The following is a 24,775-nucleotide window of genomic DNA, read 5'->3' on the forward strand; positions in this document are numbered from 1 at the left end:
GTTTAAAAAACTTGGCTCTCAAAAGAAATTTTAATTGTTGTAGTGTTGGTATTTGGCTCTGTTGACTAATGTGTTTGCCGACCACTGGTCTATGCTACTATCAAATCTTGCTTGGATTATTTTCGTTTTTCCCTACTTTCTGCTTTTCTTGCCCTTTCTACCACCCATCCTCATAAAGTTGGAACAAACTTTTAAATATGTAAAGCATATTACAATACTCCTGTGTTTAAAACCTCTAATAGTTTCCCATAGCTTTGGTCACATTGGCCTTTCTGCTGCTTTAGGATCTTTGTATTCATTTCCTTTGTCTGTGGAAGGCTTTGCCCACGTCATGTCTCTTTCCTATCACTCAGGCCTAAGTTCAAAAGTCACTTCAAAGAGGCCTATCTCTCTAAGTTTCTTTAATTTTGCTCTCATTTACTCAGGTCCTAGCCTGCTGGCTGCCGGTGGTATTTATTTCTTTTATATATCCTTCCAGAAAAAGATTTAAATAAGCATATAAGATTTTTCACCTTTTTAAAATGGATGTATCATAATTTCTTTAACCAATCCCCTTTTAAATAGACATTAGAGTAATTTCTAATCTTTGCAATTACAAACAGTTCTGAAGTAAATAACCTTGTATACATGCCACAATACACAATAAGTATATACATATTATGTTTCAGAAATAATGCTGACACTGTTAGTAATGTGAAGGTTATTCAACATTTTGGGGGTTGTAACAGAATAAATTATTTGAAAATGATTTTATTAATTTTTGGCTTGAGACTAGGAAAACATTTGAAAATTGATCCCAATAATTTTTTTCTATCATCACTTGTTTAGGAAATGTTGGAAGCTCTCAAGGCACTTTCAACCTTTTTTGTTGAAAATAGTTTGCGGACGCGAAGAAATTTACGTGGAGATATTGAACGCAGAAGTTTAGCCATCAATGAAGAATTTGTAAGCATTTTCAAGGAAGTGAAGGAAGTATGTAAACTCTTTTCATTAAGCATTTATTGAAATTTTACTATATGCCTGACTCTCTACTTTGTAGTTTGATTAATTAGGTTGGCATATTTGCTATTCATGTATCAAATTCAAATAGAAAATTTAACTACTTACTCCAGAAGCATCTTAGTCTTTGGATTAGAGTGATTTCTGAATCTGTGACTTCCACTAATGCTAGTTCTTAAAAAGTTGTAACATTTGTTCTAGGATATTCTCTGTGGAATTTTAGTTTTTAAACAATAATAATAATAATAATAATGATAATAATAATAAATAACATTTCTCTGAATAGTTTTCCAATAGAGATATTCCCTCATTGAATAAATCTCCCTTGGATAACCACTTCCCCATTGGAGGTAATTAAAATTGAATTCCTTTAATACATTTCAAATTTTGAAAATTTCAGCCCTAACCAGTTTGGCTCAGTGGATAGAGCATCGGTCTGTGGACTGAAGGGTCCCAGGTTCGATTCCTGTCAAGGGCATATATGTTGGTTGTGGACACATCCCCAGTAGGGGGTGTGTAAGAGGCAGCTGATCAATGTTTCTCTCTCATTGATGTTTCTAACTCTATCCCTCTCCCTTCCTCTCTGTAAAAAAATCAATAAAATATATTAAAAAAATAAATTATGAAAATTTCAAATTAATTAAGATGAATACTTCAATGTGTAATGATTTATCTTACTTGAGTGAGCAGTCTACTCATCATCAGGTAAAATAAATTTTATTTTTTATGGTCTGTTTTCATTATGTAGCATATTGTTAATTATGTTAATATGACATAATATTACATAATTAATATTTCTGTGTGAGTGGTATGAGAGTGATAAGTGGTTTCAATGAGTACTTAATAAAAACATTTTAAACAGTTTTGTAGGTTTTCATTGAGTAAAGACTAGTAATCTGGAAGGTTAAATGGAAATAAAGTGATGTTCACCAAAATAGGAAGAACTGGTAGCAATGAGGTCATCCAGATTTTGCTTTCTAGACACCCTTTCCCACTGAAAGAAACAATATTATCAGTACCAGAAAGCAAGAAAGCTGTCTGTGATTATTGGGAAAGTATCAGAAAGACTGGAGCTACTTGAAAAGGCTTCTACTGACAAAACGTAGGACTGTGTGAGCATCAGTAAGAATAACTTAGTGGACTGAAACCTATCAAACATGTTTAGTCTGTGAATTCATAATGATATTGGAAACCAAACAAAACCCTCATTAGTTATCTTTGGTGGATATAAGGGAACTAACTTATTATTTTGAAAACTTTTAAATAAAAGGAAAGAATTACTAAACATTAATCCCATCTTTTATATCAATTATATATGGTTGTTCAGGGCAAACCTTTATAGAAATATTCCATCTAATAAATGAAGAAGAAATGGTAGACTTAGATTAGAAGTTATAAGCACTCTTGAATATATAGGTCTAGCTCAGGGTTTTTCAACATTCTACATTTTGCAATATAGAATGTTTAGTAGCATCTCTAGCCTCTAAAACAGGCGTCCTCAAACTTTTTAAAGTGGGGGCCAGATCACGGTCCCTCAGAGAGCTGGAGGGCCGGACTATATGAACTACTAATTCCTACCTCGGCTGTGCTCACTGCCCAAAAAACCTGGCGGGCCGGATCAGACTCCTCTGTGGGCCACATGTGGCCCGCGGGCCGTAGTTTGAAGACGCCTGCTCTAAACACTAGATGCCAGTAGCACCATTCCCCCCCAATTATTTCAATCAAAAAATGTCTCCAGACAATGCCAAATGCCCCCTTGCAGAGCAAAACTGCCCCAGTTGAGAGCCACTGATCAAGCCTTTGTTCATCACTAGTTGCTACCCTCCCAGAAAGAGGAAAAACCATATATGTGACTATTAACCTACCTTATAAAAGAGTAACATGCTAATTGACCATACCTGCACAATGCCCACCAGCCAATCAGGAGTGAATATGCAAATTAACCCAACAAAGGTGTTGGATTAATTTGCATACACAGGCACGGCCGGAGGCAGGGTGGGATGCTTGTGTCGTTGCCAAGGCTATGTGGCAGGATTCTGCACCACTCCAGCTGCTCCTGGCCGCTGGGCAGCGTGGGAAGGCAGAAAGGCAGCTCTGGGCTGGAGAGAAAGGCTGCCCAGCCAGTGCAAAGGCAGTGCCGGCAGCCAAGGGAAGGAAGGCCCATTCTTGCACGAATCTTCATGCACTGGGCCTCCAGAAAAGGTATACAACACCAGAATTCTTGCCAGAAAATGGAACTAGATATAATCAAGCTTCTAGATCTAACTGCTGCAGTTTATAGGAAATGTAGGCAACAGAAGAGTATATTAATAGCATGAAGACTGTCAGCAAAATCGGGAATGTTGGAAACTGTAAGGGCAAAGTAACTGATTTCTTCAACAAATAAATTGTAAAAACACACACAAACAAGATAGAGAGAGAAAGGTAGAAAGAGAGAGGGAGGTGGGAGGGAGGAGGAGGGCCTAGAGAATTCAGTTGATTAGAGCATCTTCCTGACACGCCAAGGTTTCAGGTTTGATCCAGGGCACATATAAGAATCTACCAATGAATGAGTAAATAAGTGGAACAACAAATTGATGTTTCTCTTTCTCTCTAAGCAATAATAATAATAATAATAAAAATATTCAATTAATTACTATTTGTGAATCTTTGGTTCCTCATTTGAACAAATTGGTAAAAAATTGAGACAATTGGGGAAATTTGTTTTTTAAAATATATATTTATTGATTTTTTTTTACAGAAAGGAAGGGAGAGGGATAGAGAGCTAGAAACATTGATGAGAGAGAAACATTGACCAGCTGCCTTCTGCATACCCCCTACCGGGGATGTACCTGCAACCAATGTACAGACCCTTGATCAGAATTGAACCTGGAACCTTTCAGTCTGCAGACTGACACTCTATCCACTGATTAGATATGCAAATAGCATCGTGTCTTTTTTTGAGTCCTCATAGAAATACATATGGATATGATTATGAATGAAATTAGATATCGAATTCAAAATGATTCTGTTTGTGGGGAAAGGAGAAATTGAGTAGGAAAGAGGAAGGAAGTGGGGAGAGATGAAACAAATGTGGTCACAAGTTGGTAATTGTTGAACCAGATAATATATACATGGGCATTCATGGTATCTCAAATTTTGGATATTTTTGAAAATTCTATATAACAAAAAAGATTTTAAAGAATTTTCATACTCTAGTTTTATTTCACAACCTATAATTTTATTTAATTAGGGGAAAAAAGAAGATAGTTTATTCTAAGTTCAAAGACTTTACAGTGTAAAAGGCCCTTGAATTACAATTTAGCAAATCTCTACATTTAAGTCATATATTGAGAGATGTAATTTCTATTATTTTACAAAGCAAACCCATTTAATATGGTAGCTAAAGTAAATATTAGGTGTAAGTTATTTTTGACCTAACTGACTGATAATGTCATAGTACTATTATTTTTATATTATACAGTAAAATTTAAGGGAATGGTGAGATGAATTTATGTATCTGCTATTGCTAATATCAATTATACTTGCTTTTATTATTTACATGAAAACAGTTTAGAACTTAGTTAAGTAATTTGAATTACATACTGATTATAGACAAATATGAAAAGTAGCATTTAAAAATATCTGGTGCTATAATTTTTATAATATAAAGTACTTAATAGAAGGAAAAAAATCTTAATTCTAGAACTGAGATTTATGCTTATCCTATCTCATAAAAGAGTAATATGCAGATTGACCATCACTCCAACATATAAGCTGGCTGTCCCATGTGGTCAAAGATACTGCCCCCAAGTGGACACAAGATGGCCACAACAAGAAGGCCTGCAGGGGAGGGCAGTTAGGGGTGACCAGGCTGGGAGAGGAAGGGAGTTGAGGGCAACTGGGCCTGCAAGGAAGGGCAGTTGGGGGGGTGGGGAGGAAGGATCAGGGCTGCAAAGGAGGGAAGTTAGGGGTGAACCAGGCTGGCAGGGGATCAGTAAGGCATCAATCAGGCTGACAGGGCAGTGGTTAGGGTGTGATCAGGCTGGCAGGCAGAAGCAGTTAAAGGTAATCAGGAAGGCAGACAGGCAGGTGAGCAGTCCAGGATTGTGAGAGGGATGTCTGACTGCCTAAATGGGCAGTTGGACATTCCTCAAAAGTTCCCAGATTGGAGAACATGCAGGCTGGGCTGAGGGACACACATCCCCATGCATGAATTTCGTGCACTGGGCCTCTAGTATTCTTATAAGTGACTTCCTAATTCTGGTTCATTCTCATGTTTTATTTATAGCCCTGCTTGGCTGTTTTTTAAAAATTTTTATTTATTGATTTTAGAGAGAGAGAGTGAGAAAGGGAAAGAGAGAGAGAAAAACATTAATTTTTGTTGTTCTACTTATTTATGCATTTATTGATTCTTTTGAAAACAATTACTTATTTCTTTATATTAAATTTATTGGGGTGACATTGGTCAACATAAACATAGGTTTCAGGTGTGAGTTTTTATGTTACAAGTTATATATATTGCACTGTACTTACCATCCAAAGTCAATTCTTCTCCCATCACCTTATATTAGGACCGCCTTCTCCTCCCACCCCCTTCCCTCTGGCATCCACCACACTGTTCTTTGTGTTCACAAGTTTCAGATTTATATCCCATAATTAAGTGAAATCTTATGGTTCTTGACTTTTTTCTGACTGACTTGGTTCACTTAGAATAGTGTTCTCAAGTTCCATCCATGTTGTTGCAAGTGACAGTATTTTTGTCCTTGTGGCTGAGTAGTATTTTATCGTGTATGTGTACCACATCGCCTTTATCCAGTTCTCTGTCTCAGGGTACTTTGGTTGTGCAAATTGGCCAGCAGGGGAGGGCAGTTGGGGGCAAGATCAGGCTGGCAGGGGAGGGCAGTTGGGCACCATGAATAATGCTACAGTGAACGTAGGGTTGCATATATTTTTGTGAATACATGACTTTGATAATTTTGGGTATATATCCAAAAGAGGGATTGCTGGGTCATATGGTCGCTCTAATTTTCAATATTTTGAGGAATTGCCAGACTTCCTAGTGGTTGTACCAGTCTACATTCCCATCAGCACTGAATGAGGGTTCTCTTTTTCCACATCATTGGTTGATTCTTGTATGTGCCCTGACCAGGGATGGAACCTGCAACCTTGTCATTTTAGGACGACACTCTAACCAGCTGAGCTACTTGGCTAGGGCTTGGTTGCTTGATGCCCCCAATTGGCCCACCCCTTCCTAAAACTGTGCAGTTTGTACTGGAACGTCCGTCTGGGTATTGTGTTGAAAGGGGCCAGACAGTAAGACCCAGTCTACCACTGAAACTTTCATTCTTTGCATATCTTTCTGTTATGAGACACTGAATTGAATTGGGAAAAAGAAGATAACAGTGAAATATGAAGCTACTAAATGTGGTTTTGAGACATCATATTTTCATAGTAAGAGATTGGTTCAGTTAAGCCTAGAGGTTGGTTTAGCAAATAGTATAGAGCCTGGAAAAGCTGTAGAAGACTTAAAAAAAAAAATAATTCCATGGGAGAGAGAACAGTGGACCTCAACTAAATTAGTAGTTATTTGGATAATAGAAAGGAAATGGACAAGATGTATACATTTAGGGGTATAAATGATAGGAATTAGTTACCCATTAAATTCAAGTATATTTGGGGTGGGGCTAGAGGTGGAAATACATATGGAGAGAATGTTACTGAGAAAATTATCAGATTTGTGGCATGATCTAATATGTGACTTTCAAAAAGGTAAGAGGAGGCATTATATTGTTAGTTTGTGAACCTGTTATTCAGATATAACTATTGTTAGTATTTTATTCTATGGCCCTTTCTATGTCCTTTTGCACTTAAATATGTATTTTTCTAAAAAATAGGAAGATATTATATATTGTTTCATAATACTTTTTAAATCTTATACAGACATTTTTTTCACGTTAGTAAATGCACACACGCATGCACACACACAACCACACACAGAAACACAATCAGTATTAATGTTTAGCACAGATTTCCATTGTGTGATTGGAAGTGTTTCACATTTTCCAATTGTTCTAGGCAACTGTGTTGGTTATCCTCTTAAGTATATTGTTATACACTTAATTGATTAACTAGAGGCCCAGTGCACGAAATTCATGCATGGGGGGGGGGTGTCCCTCAGCCCAGACTGCACCCTCTCCATTCTGGGAACCCTCGAGGGATGTCCTACTGCCCGTTTAGGCCCACTGGGATCAGGCCTAAACAGGTAGTCGGACATCCCTCTCACAATCCAAGACTGCTGGCTCCAAACCACTTGCCTGCCTGCCTGCCTGCCTGATTGCCCCTAACTGCTTCTGCCTGCCAGCCTGATCACCCCCTAACCACTCCCCTGCCAGTCTGATTGATGCCTAACTGCTCCCTTGCTGGCCCTATTGCTTCTAATTGTCCTCTCCTGCAGGCCTGGTTCTCCTAATTGCCCTACCTTGCAGGCCTAGTCCCCCCCACCCCCAACTGCCCTCCCCTGCAGGCATGGTTCCCCCCAACTGCCCTCCCCTGTAAGCCTGGTCCCCCCCAACTGCCCTCCCCTGCAGGCCTGGTCCCCCAACTGCCCTCCCCTGCTGGCCTGGTCACCCCTAACTGTCCTCTGAAAGTCTGATCACCCCTAACTCCCCTTCCTTGCAGGCCTGATTGCCCCCAACTGCCCCCCCCTGCAGGCCTGATTGCCCACAACTGCCCTCCCCTTTCGACCATCTTGTGGTGGCCATCTTGTGCCACATGGTGTAGCCATCTTTGAGCACATAGTGGTAGACATCTCCTGTGTTGGAGTGACAGTCAATTTGCATATTACTCTTTTATCAGATAGGATTTCTACAGATAAATTGTTAGTATTAGAATTTCTGAATAAAGAGGTATTAATATTTTTTAAAACATTTGCCATATTTTGTTGTTGTTACTGTTAATTCTCATCCAAGGACATTTTTTTGCATTGATTTTCAGAGAGAGTGAAGGGAGGGGATGTGAATGAGAAGGGGGGGGGGAAGGAGAGAGAGAGAGAGAGAGAGAGAGAGAGAGAGAGAGAGAGAGAGAGAGAGAGAGAGAGAGGTGACAGGGAGGGAAGGGGAGAGAAGGGAGAGAGAGAGAGTGAGAGAGAAAGAAACATCTACATGAGAGACACATTGATTGATTGCCTCGTGGAAGTACCTTGACTGGGCTCTGGCCCAAGGATTGAACCTGCAACTCAGGTATGTGTTCTTGACTGGGAATCAAATCCATGGCCCTTTGACTTTTCTGTGTGTGGGCGGACACTCTAACCATTGACCCACACTGGTCAGGGCAAGTATTTGCTGTGTTTTGTTTCACTAGTTTATTTTACACCTTTTCTAATACTAGATGTTTTTTTAAAAATCATTTCTAGTCTTAAATATGAGATATTTAGTTATGTTTTAGGAAAAAAAAAATTCATGGGTTGAAAATCAGGATTTGGCTTAAGAGAAGAGCAATTTTTTTTAACAGTATATTTTATGGTATTAACTTTTCTCCTTTTAGGAACTTGAAAGCATAAATGAAGATGTTCAAGCAATGAGCAGCTGTTGTCAAGATATGACAAGTCGCTTACAGGTATTGTATAATGGCTTGATATTAGCATAGTTCCTGGTACAGAGAGGTATGTTAGAGAGGTCTACAAAATGTATGGATATCTACTACATCATGCCCTATAGGAAGTTTGTAATATTGTTCAGTTAGCTCCAGAAGCCTTTATATTTTTATCTGGCTGGTACAGAACTAACTGTATAGAGTTTTGATAAACCTTTCAATCCCATATATATGCCGAAAGTCAGTAATAATTTCTTAATAGAAAGCCTTAGGAGTAAGTTCAAACTCAAGCTTAATTATGATTTGTGCTTAGCCTAAAAAAAAAAAAAAAAAAAAAAAAAATCTCAGGAAAATATATTAAATTTTACTCATAGCCTGTATATTAAAACTGTTCTGAACCTCTGTTTTGGTTGTGGAGTTAGCATTTAACTTAATTATCCTAAGTCATGTGGAATAGCTTCTTCCTAAGTTAAGAGTCAGTCATGATTATTTCTACTACCTTCACATTTTTATTATAAACTTGTATCTATAAGATTCTCTTGGACCTATTGTCGGCTACAATTATAGGAAGAATCATGAATCTATGCATATTCCACAGAATAGTTGATACTTGTGTGATCTGTCTGCAGAACTAGTCAATTTCCTGTTTCTAAAATTTTAGATTTCCTAGTTTTATCTAATTTTTTTATTTTTAAATAACATAAAATATTATTGGTATATTTATTTTTTAATATTTAGATCTTTGTTAATTATACAATCCTATCTAATAAAAGAGTAATATGCAAATTAACCATCACTCTGCTACACCCACAAGTCACACCCAATAGCCAATCAGGAGTGAGTATGTAGATTAACCCCAACCAAGATGGCTGAGGCCACAGAGCGAGCAGGTGGGAGGCTTGGGTTTCCTCGGCAATGGAGGAAGCCAAGCTTTCCACATACTCTGGCAGGGCCAGGCCTCCACTCAAAGCTGCAAAGTTTCAATTATAGAAGGTAAACAAATCCCAACAAAAATGGCGGTAGCCATGGAGCTACAGAGAGCAGGGTTGCCTCCGGTGGTGGAGGAAGCCAAGCTTTTGCAGCCCTCACCTGTCTTGGCCTCCGCTTAAGGCTACAAAATTTCAATTAGAAGATAAATAAATCCCAACAGAAATGGCTGCCACCACTGAGTGAGCAGAAGGCTTGGCTCTGCTCTAGGCTATAAAGTTTCAATTATAGAAGATAAATCCCAGATACCAGGGCCTGTGCTTGGGTTGCCGGGGGGGGGGGGGGGGGGGGGGGGAGACATGGCCAGCCTGAAAACCACCACAGGGCCCTTGCCCAGGCTGCCCCACTCCCCAAAGGAACCCCCACCTTGATCTGGTTTCACCCTTCAGGGCAAACTAGCTGTCCCCATCCATGCTCCAGGCCTCTATCCTATCTAATAAAAGAATAATAGCAGATTGACCATCATTCCAACACACAAGATGGCTGCCCCCATGTGGTCAAAGATCCTGCTCCCATGTGGACACAAGATGGCCACCACAAGATGGCTAGCAGGGGAGAGCAGTTGGGAGGGACCAGGCCTGCAAGGGAGGGCAATTGTGGGTGATCAGGCCAGCAGGGAAGGGCAGTTGGGAGGAACCAGGCCTGCAGGGGAGGGCAGTTGGGGGCGATCAAGCCAGCAGGGGTGGGCAGTTAGGGGTGACTAGGCCGGCAGAAGAGGGAAATTGGAGGTTACTGGGCCTGCAGGGAATGGCAGTTGTGGGGGACCCAGGCCTGCCAGGGAGAGCAGTTGTGGAGGACAAGCCCCCAGGGGAGAGCAGTTGGGGGGGGGACCATGCCTGCAGGGGAGGGCAGTTAGGGGTGACCAGGCCTGCAGGGTAGGGTAGTTAGGGGCAAACAGGCTGGCAGAGGAGCAGTTAGGCATCAATCAGGCTGACAGGGCAGTGGTTAGGGGGTGATCAGGCTACCAGGCAATCAGGAAGGCAGAGAGGTGAGCAGTTGGGAGCCAGCAGTCTAGGATTGTAAGGGATGTGTAACTGCCGGGCCTAAACAGGCAGTCAGATATCCCTTGAGTGGTCTCAGATTGGAGAGGGTGCAGGCTGAGCTGAGGGATCACCCACCTCCCTCCCCTCTACCCCCGTGCACAAATTTTATGCACCAGGCCTCTAGTATCTAAATAATCATATAAACTGCTAATTGTTGCCTTTTCACTTTTTTGTGCTTTTGTTGCATAGTAATTGATTTTGTTTGATTTTTCATTCCAGACTTGCAAAATTTCCTCATAGCTTTTTATATTGAATATTTAAAAATATTATATACTACTTATTGTTTACATTCATTATTTTTCAATTTAATTTATTGGGGGTACTATTGGTTAGTAACATTTTATAGGTTTCCAGTGTACAAATTGATAATATATCATCTGCATTGCATGTGTGCTCACCATCCTAAGTGAAATGTTAGGTGGACAAGAACCATATGATTTCACTCATGTATAATACATTCATTTTTTATTCTTAGATTAGTAGGTGTTAGATATATGATTTTGAAAACTTATTTATTGGCACTAATTTATTTGGATATAGTGTTGTTATAATCTTAATAGTACCCACTTATACTATCAACTCTAGAATAATGTTTTCAATTCATTTATTTATAAAAAGAAGTATTTCTTGGTAAATCCTCTCTCTTTTACATTATAAGGTGTTAAATGACTTATGGAGTTATAAGTCATTTAACACCTTATAATTTGGAAATAATTAATTAACTAATTAAATTATAGTTATAATTAGTTAATTAATTTTTCTAAAATGCTTTGGATTTAGGACAGTTTAGAAATTGATATTATGAGATATATTTAGAAATTAAATCAGAAATTTTTTGGTATGCTATGGTTTATCCCTTTGGCTATGGTTATACTTTAATAATTTATATTTGTAGTCATATGTTTATTATTTAATGAGAAGTAATCATCTTTGACATTGAAGATAAATTGAGTAAAAATTATTTTAGGGTAATAATCTTTACAAGTATTATTAAACATTAATTTGCAATTATTACCACAATTTATAAATGAAGAGTCAGGAAATAATGCAAAAATTCTAATTGCATAACATTTTACACAAGTATAATATTTGAGTGATTAATTGATGGTGGTGTTTATAAGATACACTTAATTTAATAATTACTAAGGCTAAAAAGAAGCTAATAAGCATTTTATGATATTAATTTTGTGAAGCACTCTTTTTTTCATAAATATTAAAATACTACTAGAGGCTTGGGGCATGAAAATTCATGCACTGGAGAGTGGATTTCTCAGGCTAGCCTGCCCCCTCTCACAGTCTGAGAGCCCTCAGGGGTGGAAGGTGACTTGGTGATCAGGGGAAGGTGACGCCCCATCATACCTCTGGTGCTGCCACTGCTGGCAGCTCAAGCCTTGGCCGCCCTGGTTACCTGAGCCTTGGGCAGCCCTGGGCAGCTGGGCAGCCAACATGCACGGCTTGCTGCGCCTCAGGGCTGGCCCTGAGCAGCTGGTGGACTGAGGGGACTGGGGGACTCCGGAAGCAAGCACTTGGAGCCCTTTTGCGCACCTGTCACCCCGGTGGGGCAGGGGGACTGGGCGCCCCCATCTTTGAGGGCATGACAGTCAATTAGCATATTCCCTCCATATTGGCTGTGGGTGCCACCATCTTTGTGATAGCCTGAGGATCAATTAGCATATTCCCTCTTTATTAGATAGGATGCTAATAAGTTTTAGAATTGAAATATATTTAAAAAATTGTACAAGGCAAGATAAAGGATTGAAGTAGATCTTTAAAGCAAAATGACACTAGGAAAGATAAATATTTGAAAAAGTTATTGGATTTAAAGAGTAGTAATTTTAGAAAAATACCATGGGAGCTATCATGTTTTGCACCATTCATTAAAAGTTCATGATCTGCTGAATTATCTAGGTTTAAATCTATTTTATTAAAAATATCTACTATTTCTTGGGCACTTAATTTGGTTGTAAGGAAAACAGACTCAAAATAACTTCCCTAGAGATTAGGGTGGGGCTCTGTTAATGACTGAGAGGAGGTAGATAACCAGTCAGAGAAAATGTCATTGATAATCTGGACTTGGCTTTAAGAACCCAGAACTTTGTGGTGATTGGGGGTGTTTTTAGATCTAATGCAGCTCTAGAAACATTAGCAGCAGAAGTTTGTTTTCTTTTTACTGACCCAGCATGAAAATGACCCCCAACCTCCTTCCAGTGTTTTTTCTGGTATTCTCTCTTTAACAGACTGCCCTTCACTATGTGTTTTTGTCTACTTTATAATTTTTTTAATGGTCTAAAGTTTTACACATTATCTCCTTTTTCTCTAATTGACCCCACCCCCAGCCATTCCCACCCTGGGCAAGCCCCTACCGCCCCAGTGTCTGTGTCCATTGGTTATGCTAGTATGCATGCATACAAGTCCTTTGGCTGCTCTCTAATCCTCCCCTCCGCTGCCATTTGTCTCTGGGTCAGTTCTTGTTCATCAAATTATGTTGATCATTACATCCCAAATATAAGTGAGATCATGTGATATTTATCTTTCTCTGAATGGCTTATTTTGCTTAGCATAATGCTCTCCAGTTCCTTTCATGATATTGTAAATGGAAAAAGTTCTTCTTTTTTATAGTAGCATAATATTCCATTGTGTAGATCAGTGGTCAGCAAACTGCGGCTCATGCCCCTTGAGTGTTCTAACGTCACTTCTTCAAAATAGACTCGCCCTGGCTGAAAACCGACTTCTGCACATGGGCCACGAAGTTTCAATCGCACTGTACGTGCGTGCCCGCATGTGGCATTTTGTGGAAGAGCCACACTCAAGGGATCAAAGAACCCCATATAGCATGTGGTTTGCTGACCTCTGGTGTAGATGTACCATAGTTTTTTAATCTTCTCATCTGCTGATGAGCATGTAGATTATTTCCAAATCTTAGCAATTGCAAATTGTGCTGCTATGAACATAAGGGTGCATATATCCTTTCTGATTAGTGTTTCTATTGTAGTTTCTTGGGATATAGAGCTAGTACTTTATAATTTTCATTTACTAGTGACTGTATGTATATATTAGAGGCCCGGTGCATGAAATTTGTGCACGGGGGAGAGGAGCGGTCCCTCAGACCAGACTGCACCCTCTCCAATCTGGGAACCCTTGAGGAATGTCTGACTGCCCGTTTAGGCCCACTAGGATCAGGTCTAAATGGGCGGTTGGAATCCCTCTCGCAATCTAGGACTGCTGGTTCCAAACCACTTGTCTGCCTGCCTGCCTGATTGCCCCTCTTCTGCCTGCTAGACTGATCACCCCCTAACCTCTTCCCTGCCAGTCTGATCGATGCCTAACTGCTCCCTTGCCTGCCCCCCCTTGCAGGCCTGGTCACCCATAACTGCCCTCCCCTGCAGACCTTCTCACTCCCAACTTCCCTTCTCTGCTGGCCTGGTCACCCCTAGCTTTCTGTCTCTGCATGCTTGATTGCCCCCAGCTGCCCTCCCCTGCATGCTTGATTGCCCCCAGCTGCCCTCCCCTGCAGGCCTGCTCCTTCCCTGCAGGCCTGCTCCTTCCCAACTGCTCTCCCCTGCTGGCCTGATCACCCACAATTGCCCTCCCTTGCAGGGCTGATCCCTCTCAATTTACCTCCCCTGTTGGCCATTTTGTGGTGGCCATCTTGTGTCCACATGGGGGCAGGATCTTTGACCACATGGGGGCAGCCATCTTGTGTGTTGGAGTGATGGTCGATCTGCTATTACTCTTTTATTAGATAGGATAGAGGCCTGGAGAATGGGTGGTGGCCAGCTTGTTTTCCCTGAAGGGTGTCCCAGATTAGGGTTGTGGTTCCCTTGGGGCATGGTGCGGCTTGGGCGAGGGCCCTGTGGTGGTTTGCAGGTCGGCCATACCCCCCAGCGACCCAAGAGGATGCCCTGGTATCTGGGATTTTTTTTTATCTTCTACAATTGAAACTTTGTAGCTGTGAGTGGAGACCAAGGCAGAAACTTGGCTTCCTCCATCGCTGGGGGAAATCCTAACCTCCTGCTCTCTGCAGCTTCATGGCTGTCGCCATTTCTGTTGGAATTTATTTATCTTCTATAAATGAAACTTTGTAGCCTTGAGTGAAGCCTGCCAGGGTGTGTGGAAAGCTTGGCTTCCTCCATCCCTGGGGAAACTCAAGCCTCCCTCCTGTTTGCTCAGTGGCTGCAGCCATCTTGGTTGGGGTTAATTTGCATACCAGATCCTGATTCGCTGGTGGGCGTGGCTTGTGGGTGTAGTGGAGAGATTATTAATTTGCATATTACTATTTTATTAGATAGGATACTTTTGACTCTATATCCCATCAAGGCCTAGACCCTCGGTCTTTTTTTTTTTTTTTTTTTGCCTTACAACCACTTGTTTCTTCCCTTATTAATAAGTGCCTTATTTCAGGTCTTTGAGAGAATCAGATTGACCACATCTGTATTTTGTCTTAATCCACTTTATAAATATTTGCCTATTCTTGGATAGAACACCTTATTTTTCAGGTTTTTGCTCCTGATACTTTCAACTCTAGCTTGTGGGAGGGGGGACTGCTTGGTATGGAACTCGGTCAGGAGCAGCTTGTGTCTTTTGTTTCTAATCTTCACCAAAATTTTATATGAGAGATAGTTTGTATATCTCAACTCCCAAATGTTTATCTCCATCTTGGCCCTATCTGATGAGTATTTCAGTGACTTAACTTACAACTCCATTTAGAGGTCTCATGCTGTCTCACCATGTGCAAAACAAGTCATATTCTTCATCCTTAACTTGCTCTTCCAGTGCTTCTGTTTCACAAAAAGCATCATGAACTGTTAAATTCCTTAGTCAGCATCCTGATATCTTTTTCTTTTTTGTAAGCCTTACTATGATGTATGTTTTGATAGCATTGAGTGAGTTCTTCTTGCTAAAGTTAGTATATGAGCCTTAAAACTTATGTTTAATTATAACTCGGGTGTTTTTATAAACTTTTGAGTTCTGGAGTATGATCTCCTTTGTCATAGGTCTAACTCCAGTAAGTGGTAGTGTTAATTTTTTGAAGTATAACAAAATTGAAATGTACTGATACCAGATATATTTATAATTTTAGGCAGCAAAGGAACAAACTCAAGATTTGATAGTAAAAACCACTAAGCTTCAAGCTGAAAGGTAAGTTCTTCTTATATATATAATCACCCCTTCATTAATTTGGAGATTAAGTGGAAAGAAAATTATAGATGAAGCCAACTCAAATTTAAAACAAAATAATAAAAAACATGATTCAAGATTGTTATAACATATGAGGTTTCAATTGTTGTCCAACATTAAACTTGATATTGAGGTTAAGGGATTATCCCTTTTTTTTTTGAGTTGACAATGTGTTATTTATTGTTAGCTATAGAATTAAAAATGATTGCTATTTAAAATATAGGTATATTTTAAATATATATATTTTTATTTTAGAGAGGAAAAGAGAGGGAGAGAAAGAGAAAGATAAAAACATTAATTATGAGAAAGAATCATTGACCAGCTGCCTCCTGCATGCCCCCTATTGGGGATCGAACCCCAAACCCAGGCATGTTTCCTGTCCAAGAATTTGAACCATGACCTCCTGGTTCATAGGTTGACACTCCAAGTTGGGCAATATTTAAAAAAAATTTTTTTACAATAATTTCCTATTTTGTTTTAACTGTGATTTATTTTCTCTGGTATATTCAAGAAGTAATTGCATAAATTCTTCTTGGAGTGGTTTACAAATAGGTATACTAATATTTGTTGACCTAGTCAATACAATATGGAGTCATGTATTGTAGTGTGTATTATAGTCTTCTGTAATTTATTGTTGGTTTCATTGTATCTTTTTTCCTACTAAATTGTGAGCTCCTTGAGAACAATGACAATTTCTTATTCTCCTTGTGTCTCCAGTGCATAACAATAAAAAGAATTTTGAGTGCATGGATGCAATTATTATAACGTTAGAGAAGGAAGGTAAAATAAAAACTGAAAAATAAGCATTGTATTGCAGCTCATAACATATATGGGATTCCGATTCATCTTCAGGAAGAAATATTAGAACATTTTTCTTCAGTTCATATTTTCTCAAAACTAAGTAAAGTTTTGCTTACTATTTTAGTAAGCCTATCAGAGTGTTTTGGCGTGATATACTTTTAGCAAATGAAAATTTGTGACATTCAAGTATGCCAAGAGCTATAGAAATGTACCAAGTGGATTTTGTGTGACTATATCTAAGGAAAATTACATAGCAGAAATTATGATAACAAATTCCTGTGAGCTGGCAGAGAGGTGTTTTCCCCATTTTTAAATAAATTAAAATTTTTTTAAAAAATATATATTTTATTTATTTTTTACAGAGAGGAAGGAAGAGGGATAGAGAGTTAGAAACATCAATGAGAGAGAAACATTGGTCAGCTGCCTCCTGCACACTCCCCACTGGGGATGTGCCCGCAACCAAGGTACATGCCCTTGACTGGAATCTAATACGGGACCCTTCAGTCTGCAGGCCGACACTCTATCCACTGAGCCAAATGGGTTTTGGCTAAAAAATTTTTAACAAGAAAATTTGTTAAATATTGTAGTTAGCTTTAGAAATAGAAATTCAGTGGGCTTATTTGAATAACATGTTATCCTCATTCAGACAGTAAATGTATAAAGGATATGAATACTTTTCTAACCAGCATTGAAAAGGGTCAGTCTTTGTGACAGCTGATGCTCTGGCAAGTAAAGTTCAATGTAGAATTGTCTTCATAGAACCGCAGCTTAACATTTCCCCTTTAATATTTAGTTGATAGTATTTCCGGAATTTGTTTCCCATTGCCTTCTCTCTTTCCCCTTTCGAAGGGGCTTCTGGAACTGGAGAAGCATGGCTGTCCAGCATGCCATTTGGGATGTGGTGGGTGGTCTGGAACAAATGCCTCTGACCCCTGGGACCTAACATGGGTGTGTGCTGACTACAACCTCTGGCAGACCCTCAGCCTGCTCTCTTCCCTTTAAGCTTCATGCCTGGTTGGCAAGGTGCTCCTGGATGCATTCAAATGTACTCTTATTTGCTCTTGGACTGCCATGAAGTGAGGAGATGGTTAAAGAGAATTCCCTAGTTATTTGACCAAAAATCCAGTTAATATATTAATGTGAAATACAAAATATTTTTTAAAGTATTAAACAAAATCTGTTAAGGTAAATGTTCATAATTAGTAATACGATGATTTAGTATACATGCCGTTTAAATCTACTAGTATATCTTTAACTAGGTGATTTATGTTATCATTTGCTATAAATATACCAGATTTTTTTATCCTACAAGAATTTTCCCTTTAGATTTTTATGTTACTCAACAGTAGTATTTGACTTTGTGAATTTAAAACCTCACAATCCAAGAGTACAAACCAAAGATAATAGATACATTGGACTGTCTATACAAATAGTGGTAATATCTATCTTTGTTCATTTTTGGGGGGTATTATTAGACTGTGAATACTACTAAAGAAGCACTTAGAATTTTATTTACCGTATATATCTTCAAAGCTAAGATACAGAAGCCAGGAATGTTGTGGTTCTGCTCAGGTGGTTTGCATTCCTAATTTGCCTTTAGATGGTCACTCTGCTCAGTCCTTTAGGTCCTGGCAAGTTGCATTCCAGACTAGAGCTTGCCTTTTCCTAATTTTCAATTAGTCTAAATAGGTTGCAATAATTTAAAATATTTTAAAAGGCTTTTTTTAATTTTTATTACCATAGTATATATTGAAAAAGCCAGGAAGGCAAAAGTGAGAAATGACTATAGATTTATAAGGAATTAGTAAATGGGTTTTGGAGTTCTAGCTCTAACTTAAAATTAAAAAACTAAAAAACACTATACCTGATTTTTGGTTGTTGTGAAAACTTCAAAGCTTAGGAATTTTAATACTGAGAAGAAAATAGTTGAACATGGGCATATTGCTCTCCTGTAAGATAACCTTACTATTACAATGTGAATTATTTAAGTACTGGTAGGGACCATCTGTGAACTTTTCCTTCTTTTTTATAATTGTTAACTCCTTTTACTGTGTGCAAGTATTTGAGGTAGCATGTTATCAGCTAATTTTATCACCTACATACATGATGAGCTTCCAATATTTGACGTAGAAATTGTACTTTCAAAGAGGTTGAGAGTCTTTCACATCTTTATTTTATAAGGTTAGTAAGTTAGACCATAATTTGTTTTAAAGCTTTGCAAATGCACAATGTATTTGATATTTATTAAGTTTTTGTTTTTTGTTATTACAGTCAAAGATTAGAAATAAGAGCACAAGTTGCCGATGCTTTCTTATCCAAGTTCCAACTAACTTCTGATGAAATGAGTGTTCTCCGAGGTACAAGAGAAGGACCTATTACTGAGGTATCTTGCTTTTGTTATATTTATTTCAAGTGTTACAGTTACAGATGTCATAGAGAAAATTTTAAGGCTTTATATTACCATTTAAAAAATGTTTGATTTGAAAATATTTTCAAATTTGGAAATTAAGATGTGTATTTTAAATTGTTTTATTTTCCCCCCCCAAGCAATACATGTCCTTTTTAAAGGGACAAGGCTTATAAAGGAAACCTATATTACCTCTTCCACTCCTTATCTCTAAGTCTTTTGTCAACCATTTTAAACCTGTTAATAGCTGCTTTTGTAAATTCTATATTCTAGAGCTATTGTTAAAAAGAATATGTTTTCAATGTAGTAGGGATGGAAAGGCAGTAAGTTATCCAATCAAATTCATTTAAAGATTACTAATAATTATTTGCACTAAATTTAGTGTCTATTATTCTGGGGATGGGGGTGTACAGGATATTAGATCAATTATAAAGAATAAACTATATATTCTTTTATTTAACAAATATGTTTTAATTATCTGTGTTAACTATTTTTCATTGATTTTCTAACATGAAGTATGAGGATTTAGCCTCTTCCCCTGAGCCCCAACCCCCCATACACGCACACATTCTTTCCTTGGAACCTCACAGTACAGTATCATGGCATTTTCTGTTTCCATTTTAATAACATTACAATGATTACATGTTCTTTAACTTTGCCTTTTTTAGATTTGAAAATTCCTTATTTTTATCTAATTAACTTTTTAACCTATGCCATTCTTTTCAAACTGACATAAAACTATAAAACCTCTCAAAATGCTAAACAACAGGGAAATGCTTTCTTTCTTTTCTTTCTTTTCTTTTCTTTCTCTTCCTTTCTTTCTTCTTTCCTTTCCTTTCCTTTTCCTTTCCTTCCTTCCTTTCCTTTCCTTTCCTGTCCTTTCCTTTCCTTTCCTTTCCTTTCCTTTCCTTTCCTCTTTCCTTTCCTCTTTCCTTTCCTCTTTCCTTTCCTCTTTCCTTTCCTCTCCTCTTTCCTCTCCTCTTTCCTCTCCTCTTTCCTCTCCTCTTTCCTCTCCTCTTTCCTCTCCTCTTTCCTCTCTTCTTTCTTCCTCCCTCCCTACCTCCCTCCCTCCCTCCCTTCCTTCCTCCCTCCTTCCCTCCCTCCTTCCCTCCCTACTCCTCCTCCTCCTACTCCACCACCACCTCCTTCACCACCTCCTCCACCTCCTCTCCCTCCTCCACCTCCTCCTCCTCCTCCTCATATTACAGTCCAGGTTGGAATGTAAGAAGTTACCTGTGGGTAGGGACACTACTTATCAGTCCTTGAGGTTTGAGGAACATTGCACATTTTAAATATTTGACATCTCATGTTTTTCGCTACTTGGGAGAAATAAACTATTAGAGGGTATATTTTTAATATATTTTATTGATTTTTTACATAGAGGAAAAGAGAGGGATAGAGAGTTAGAAACATCAATGAGAGAGAAACATCAGTTAGCTGGGGATGTGCCCGCAACCAAGGTACATGCCCTTGAGTTGAACCCAGGACCCTTCAGTCTGCAGGCCGATGTTCCATCCACTGAGCCACACCGGTTTTGGCTAGAGGGGATATTTTTTATTTAAATTGAATTCATCAAAAAAAAGTAACACATTCATTATTTTCATGTTTAGAACATTGTTTGGTTTTTGTAAACTAAGGTTCCAATATGTTTTTCTAAATTAAAAATATCTTGGAGTTCAGTATCTGTCAACTCTTAATATTTATTGAGCATCTTTTATATATCTAACTTTGCAGTCTACTCTTAGATGTGGGGACAAGAATCTACCGTATTTTCTGGTGTATAAGACGACTCAGATTGGCCAGAGTCAGAGAGGCGGTCTATTAAAAAAAGAACATTTGTTGCCTCGGAAGTGGGGGGTAGTCTTATACAGCGAATATAGGCCTAAACTTATGTTTTAACTGTAAAATTAGGGGGTCATCTCACACACCGGAAAATATGGTATCTATACTAATAAAAGGGTAATATGCTAATTAGACAGGGTCGTCTTCCCGATATCCTATCCTTCTTGACAAAGCTGGGGGCATGGTTGGCATGCAAACTGCACCAGGCTCCTCGCCTAGGCCGTCCCTGCCCTCCAGCAGCAACCCCCACCCCGATGGGGGTGTGACCAGCCTGCAAACCACCCTTAGCCCCTCTCCCAGGCTGGCCCCACACAGCAAGAACCCCCACCCTTATAGAGGTGTGGCCAGCCTGCAAATTGGCTGCAGCCCCTCACCCAGGCTGGGCCCACCCCCCATCAGGAACCACCACCCTGTCAGGGCGTGACAAGCCTGCAAACTGCCGGAAGACTCTTGCCCGTCCCAGTGGGGACCCCCACCCTGATTGGGGGTGGGGTCAGCCTGAAAACCCTACCCCCAAGCAAAGACCCTCCACCCCTATCTGGGGCTGCCTTCAGGGCAGGCCAGCCAGCTCTCACCTGTGCACCAGGCCTCTCTTCTATATAATAAAAGGGTCATATGCAAATTGATCCTAATGGCAGAATGACCAGAACGACTGCTGGACCAGACACTATGAGGTGCAATGAACACCTCTTGGTCTGTTTCCTCAGCCAGCAAGCTCTGATCGCCTGATGGCCACTTGCTACAGAGGAGGAGCCAGCATGTGGGCAGGAACAGCTGTTCCTGTGGCTGTCAGCCACTGATCACACAGTGATGAACGGGGAACCCGGGGTGGGTGGTGGAGCCAACTGTAGGCATCTGGGAAAGATAGCCCTGATCTTAGGCAGGGTCTATGGACCTTAACCGTGTATGAATTTTGTGCGTCAGACCACTAGGCTATATAATAAAGAGCCACCATTGTAACAACCTTTATAACCGAAGGCTCAATCAGACTGGAAGTCAGTGCTGGGTTGCTGTGTTGGACCAGCACTGATGGGCCACTGCTGGCACCGACTCAGCACTGTGTAGGGGGCTGCAGATCAGGCCTGGAGAGAGGCCTGCAGAGAGAGAGGCAAGGTCTGATCCGTAGCCTCTGTGGCAGCTGTTAATTAGAACTTGCCTCTCTTTCTCTCCTGACTTGGCCAACAGCTGTGTCTCCATTTCTTTCAGGCCTCCACGGAGGCTGCTGATCAGCCCTGTCTTTCTGATCAGTCCCCATTGACTGACATAGAAACTGACCAATCAGAACCAAATCTGGGTGAATGTAAGGAACCAATGGCTGCCTAGGAGGTGGAACTCTTTACGCAGACTGTCATAGAAACTGACCAATCAGAACCAAATCTGGGTCAACTGTGAGGAGCCAATGGCTACCTAGGAGGCAGAGCTTTTGATGCTGACTGGCATAGAAACTGACCAATCAGAACCAAATTGGCTGGCAGAGGAGGGCATTTGGGGCTGAGATCAGAGCGGCAGGGGAGGGTAGTTAAGGGCGATCAGGAAGGCAGAGGCAGTTATGGGCAATCAGGCTGGCAGGGGAGAGTAGTTAGGGGCCAGATAAGGTCGGCAGGGGAGGGCCATTGGGGGCAACCAGGCTGGCAGTTGGGGGCGAGATCAGGCCAGCAAGGCAGCGAAGTTAGGGGTAATTAGGCAGGCAGGGGAGAGCAGTTGGGGGGAGATCAGGCTGGCGGGCAGGTAGCAATAGTTAGGGGCGATTAGGCAGGCAGGCAGAGAGGTTAGGGGCAATGAGTCAGGGAGGCAGAGGGGTTAGGAGCAATCAGGCAGGCAGGTGAGTGGTTAGGAGCCAGTGGTCCCAGATTGTGAGAGGGTTGTCTGACCAGCAGTCATATGTCCTCTGAGGTGTCCCCAAATGGAGTGGGTGTAGACTGGGCTGAGGGAACCCACCCCCCCCCTCCTTCATGCATGAGTTTTGTGCACTGGGCCTCTAGTGTATATATAAAAACCTAAGCAATCGAACAACCAAGTAACCACTTGACCAGCTCAATGCACAGGATCAGACTCCCTCCTATCTGGATTGGGTCTGTGGGAATCAGTTCAAAACTGACTATCCAACATCCTCCTAGGGGATGCAGGCCAGACCAAGGGACCCCACTGGTGCACGAATTCGTGCACTGAGCCTCTAGTGGGTATATAAAATATATATAAAACACCATCCTAATGACAAGAAAGCCATGATTTAACTAAGTTATAAGATGTTCACTAATAGCACATTTTTCTTTATGTAATAATCTTTAGTTTTGCATTTCTCTTCACTAGACTCTTTATTTCCTGGGAACATAGACTTTTGTCTTTATAAAATTTTCATTGATGGCAGCAGACAATTGGCATATAGTAGACATTGAATTAATATGTTTTGAAATTTGAATAAATCTCTTACACTTTACATAAACATTTAGAGAAGATTGAGATCAGTATAGAAAGGATCAGAGTAGGAGAAAGTATTTGTTTTTCTTATGTAGCGATATTTCATTTTAGAGTAATATAATTTTACCTGAAAACATGGACATTTTAAGGTTGCATTCTTAATTTTAAAGGCTTTTTTCAAGGGATTGGGAAGAGTAAAACAGATTCATAATGATGTCAAAGTCCTCTTGCGTACAAACCAACAAACAGCAGGGTGAGTAACCATTTCAGTTCATAATTGCATTGATTCTTATATTTCCAAAATTAAAAAAATTGTAGGTTCTTTTTGAAAAAGTTTAATCTTTATGTGTCCTTGGATAAGGAGGGAGTTATATCCTGATGTCCTTAGAATAAAACAGCAATTGGGTAACAAAGTGATGGTAATAAAATTTGACATTTGTTTAATTTTTAAAAAATTGAAAAATCATTCCATAAAATGATAAAAGACTAACGTGATGTAATCAAATAATTTTGTAATTAAACAATATTTAGGTGCCTAGATGTAGCTGTTGGATAAAAGTTTAAATTATAATGCATTTTTTTAATCTTTATTTTTTTTTAGTTTAGAAATTATGGAACAGATGGCCTTGCTTCAAGAAACAGCTTATGAAAGACTTTATCGATGGGCTCAAAGTAAGTGACTTCTTTCATGTGGTCTGGATTTGTGAATGTTAGTGTTAGAATATTTTTTATCTCTCTTGATCATTATTTCATGTATTTTTATTTTAGTTATCAAAAAGTACTTTTAAAAAGAACAAACTTTACATTTGAACTTATTTTCTTTGGACCCACTAAGGAAATCTGGGGAAATTGCTCTTAATTGCATCTGCAAAGTGTCTTTGCTATGTGAAGTAAACTATCACAAGTTCCAGGAATTAGGAATCTTTGGAGGACCATTATTTTGCCTACCACAAGAGGTTTATTTGCATTAGTTTTGTTTAAAAATGTCTCAATAAGTTCTCAAAATTTCCTATTAAAATCAAAGAAGATGGTTAAGAGCAAGAATGGAATAGGAGAACAGAGATTTTAATAGGTGTTACCAACTGACTATTGAAGCAATTGGGATTAAATCTCCTTAACTGGTTACTGTACTGTGAAAACCTGGTTCAGATGATTTATCTGGTTCAGATGATTTACTCCAAAATGTGTTTCTTTTTCTGCCTCTCCTTTTTTGCACCGTTTACTCCTATTTTGAGTGTTGTCTCTTTCTTTATATACAAGTCCTACCTGAATATTCAAAGCTAGGTTTAGGTTTTATAACTTTCTGGAATTCTCCATGGCTACATTTATTCACAGTGACTTTTCCTCATCTCTGAACACCGTTGGAAAATATTTATTTGGCATTCAGTAATTTACTACTTTATTATTACTTTTTGTGTATGTATATTTTAGCTCTCTAGTTTAGATTTCTTTTTCAAAGGCCTCAAATTCCTTTGTGCTCTCATGACATTTAACATAGTAATTCCAAACTGTGGGCCTTTGGCTCCTA

The 24,775-nt window shown here is 39.5% G+C and overlaps 1 protein-coding gene across 2 annotated transcripts in view; it reads left to right on the forward strand.

Annotated features, from left to right (window-relative positions):
• Window positions 1–24,775, forward strand: part of COG6 (component of oligomeric golgi complex 6) — a 78,401-nt gene that overhangs the window by 2,672 nt on the left and 50,954 nt on the right. For both annotated transcript variants that reach the window (XM_036456059.2, XM_036456060.2), the window contains exons 2-7: window positions 829–972; window positions 8,524–8,595; window positions 15,682–15,740; window positions 18,852–18,963; window positions 23,418–23,500; window positions 23,849–23,919. In XM_036456059.2, the coding sequence (XP_036311952.1) occupies window positions 829–972; window positions 8,524–8,595; window positions 15,682–15,740; window positions 18,852–18,963; window positions 23,418–23,500; window positions 23,849–23,919 (541 nt within the window). The remainder of the gene's footprint in view (window positions 1–828; window positions 973–8,523; window positions 8,596–15,681; window positions 15,741–18,851; window positions 18,964–23,417; window positions 23,501–23,848; window positions 23,920–24,775) is intronic.

The sequence above is a fragment of the Pipistrellus kuhlii genome, unplaced genomic scaffold (genome assembly GCF_014108245.1).
Source record: "Pipistrellus kuhlii isolate mPipKuh1 unplaced genomic scaffold, mPipKuh1.p scaffold_m20_p_3, whole genome shotgun sequence".
Taxonomy (NCBI): Eukaryota; Metazoa; Chordata; class Mammalia; order Chiroptera; family Vespertilionidae; genus Pipistrellus; species Pipistrellus kuhlii.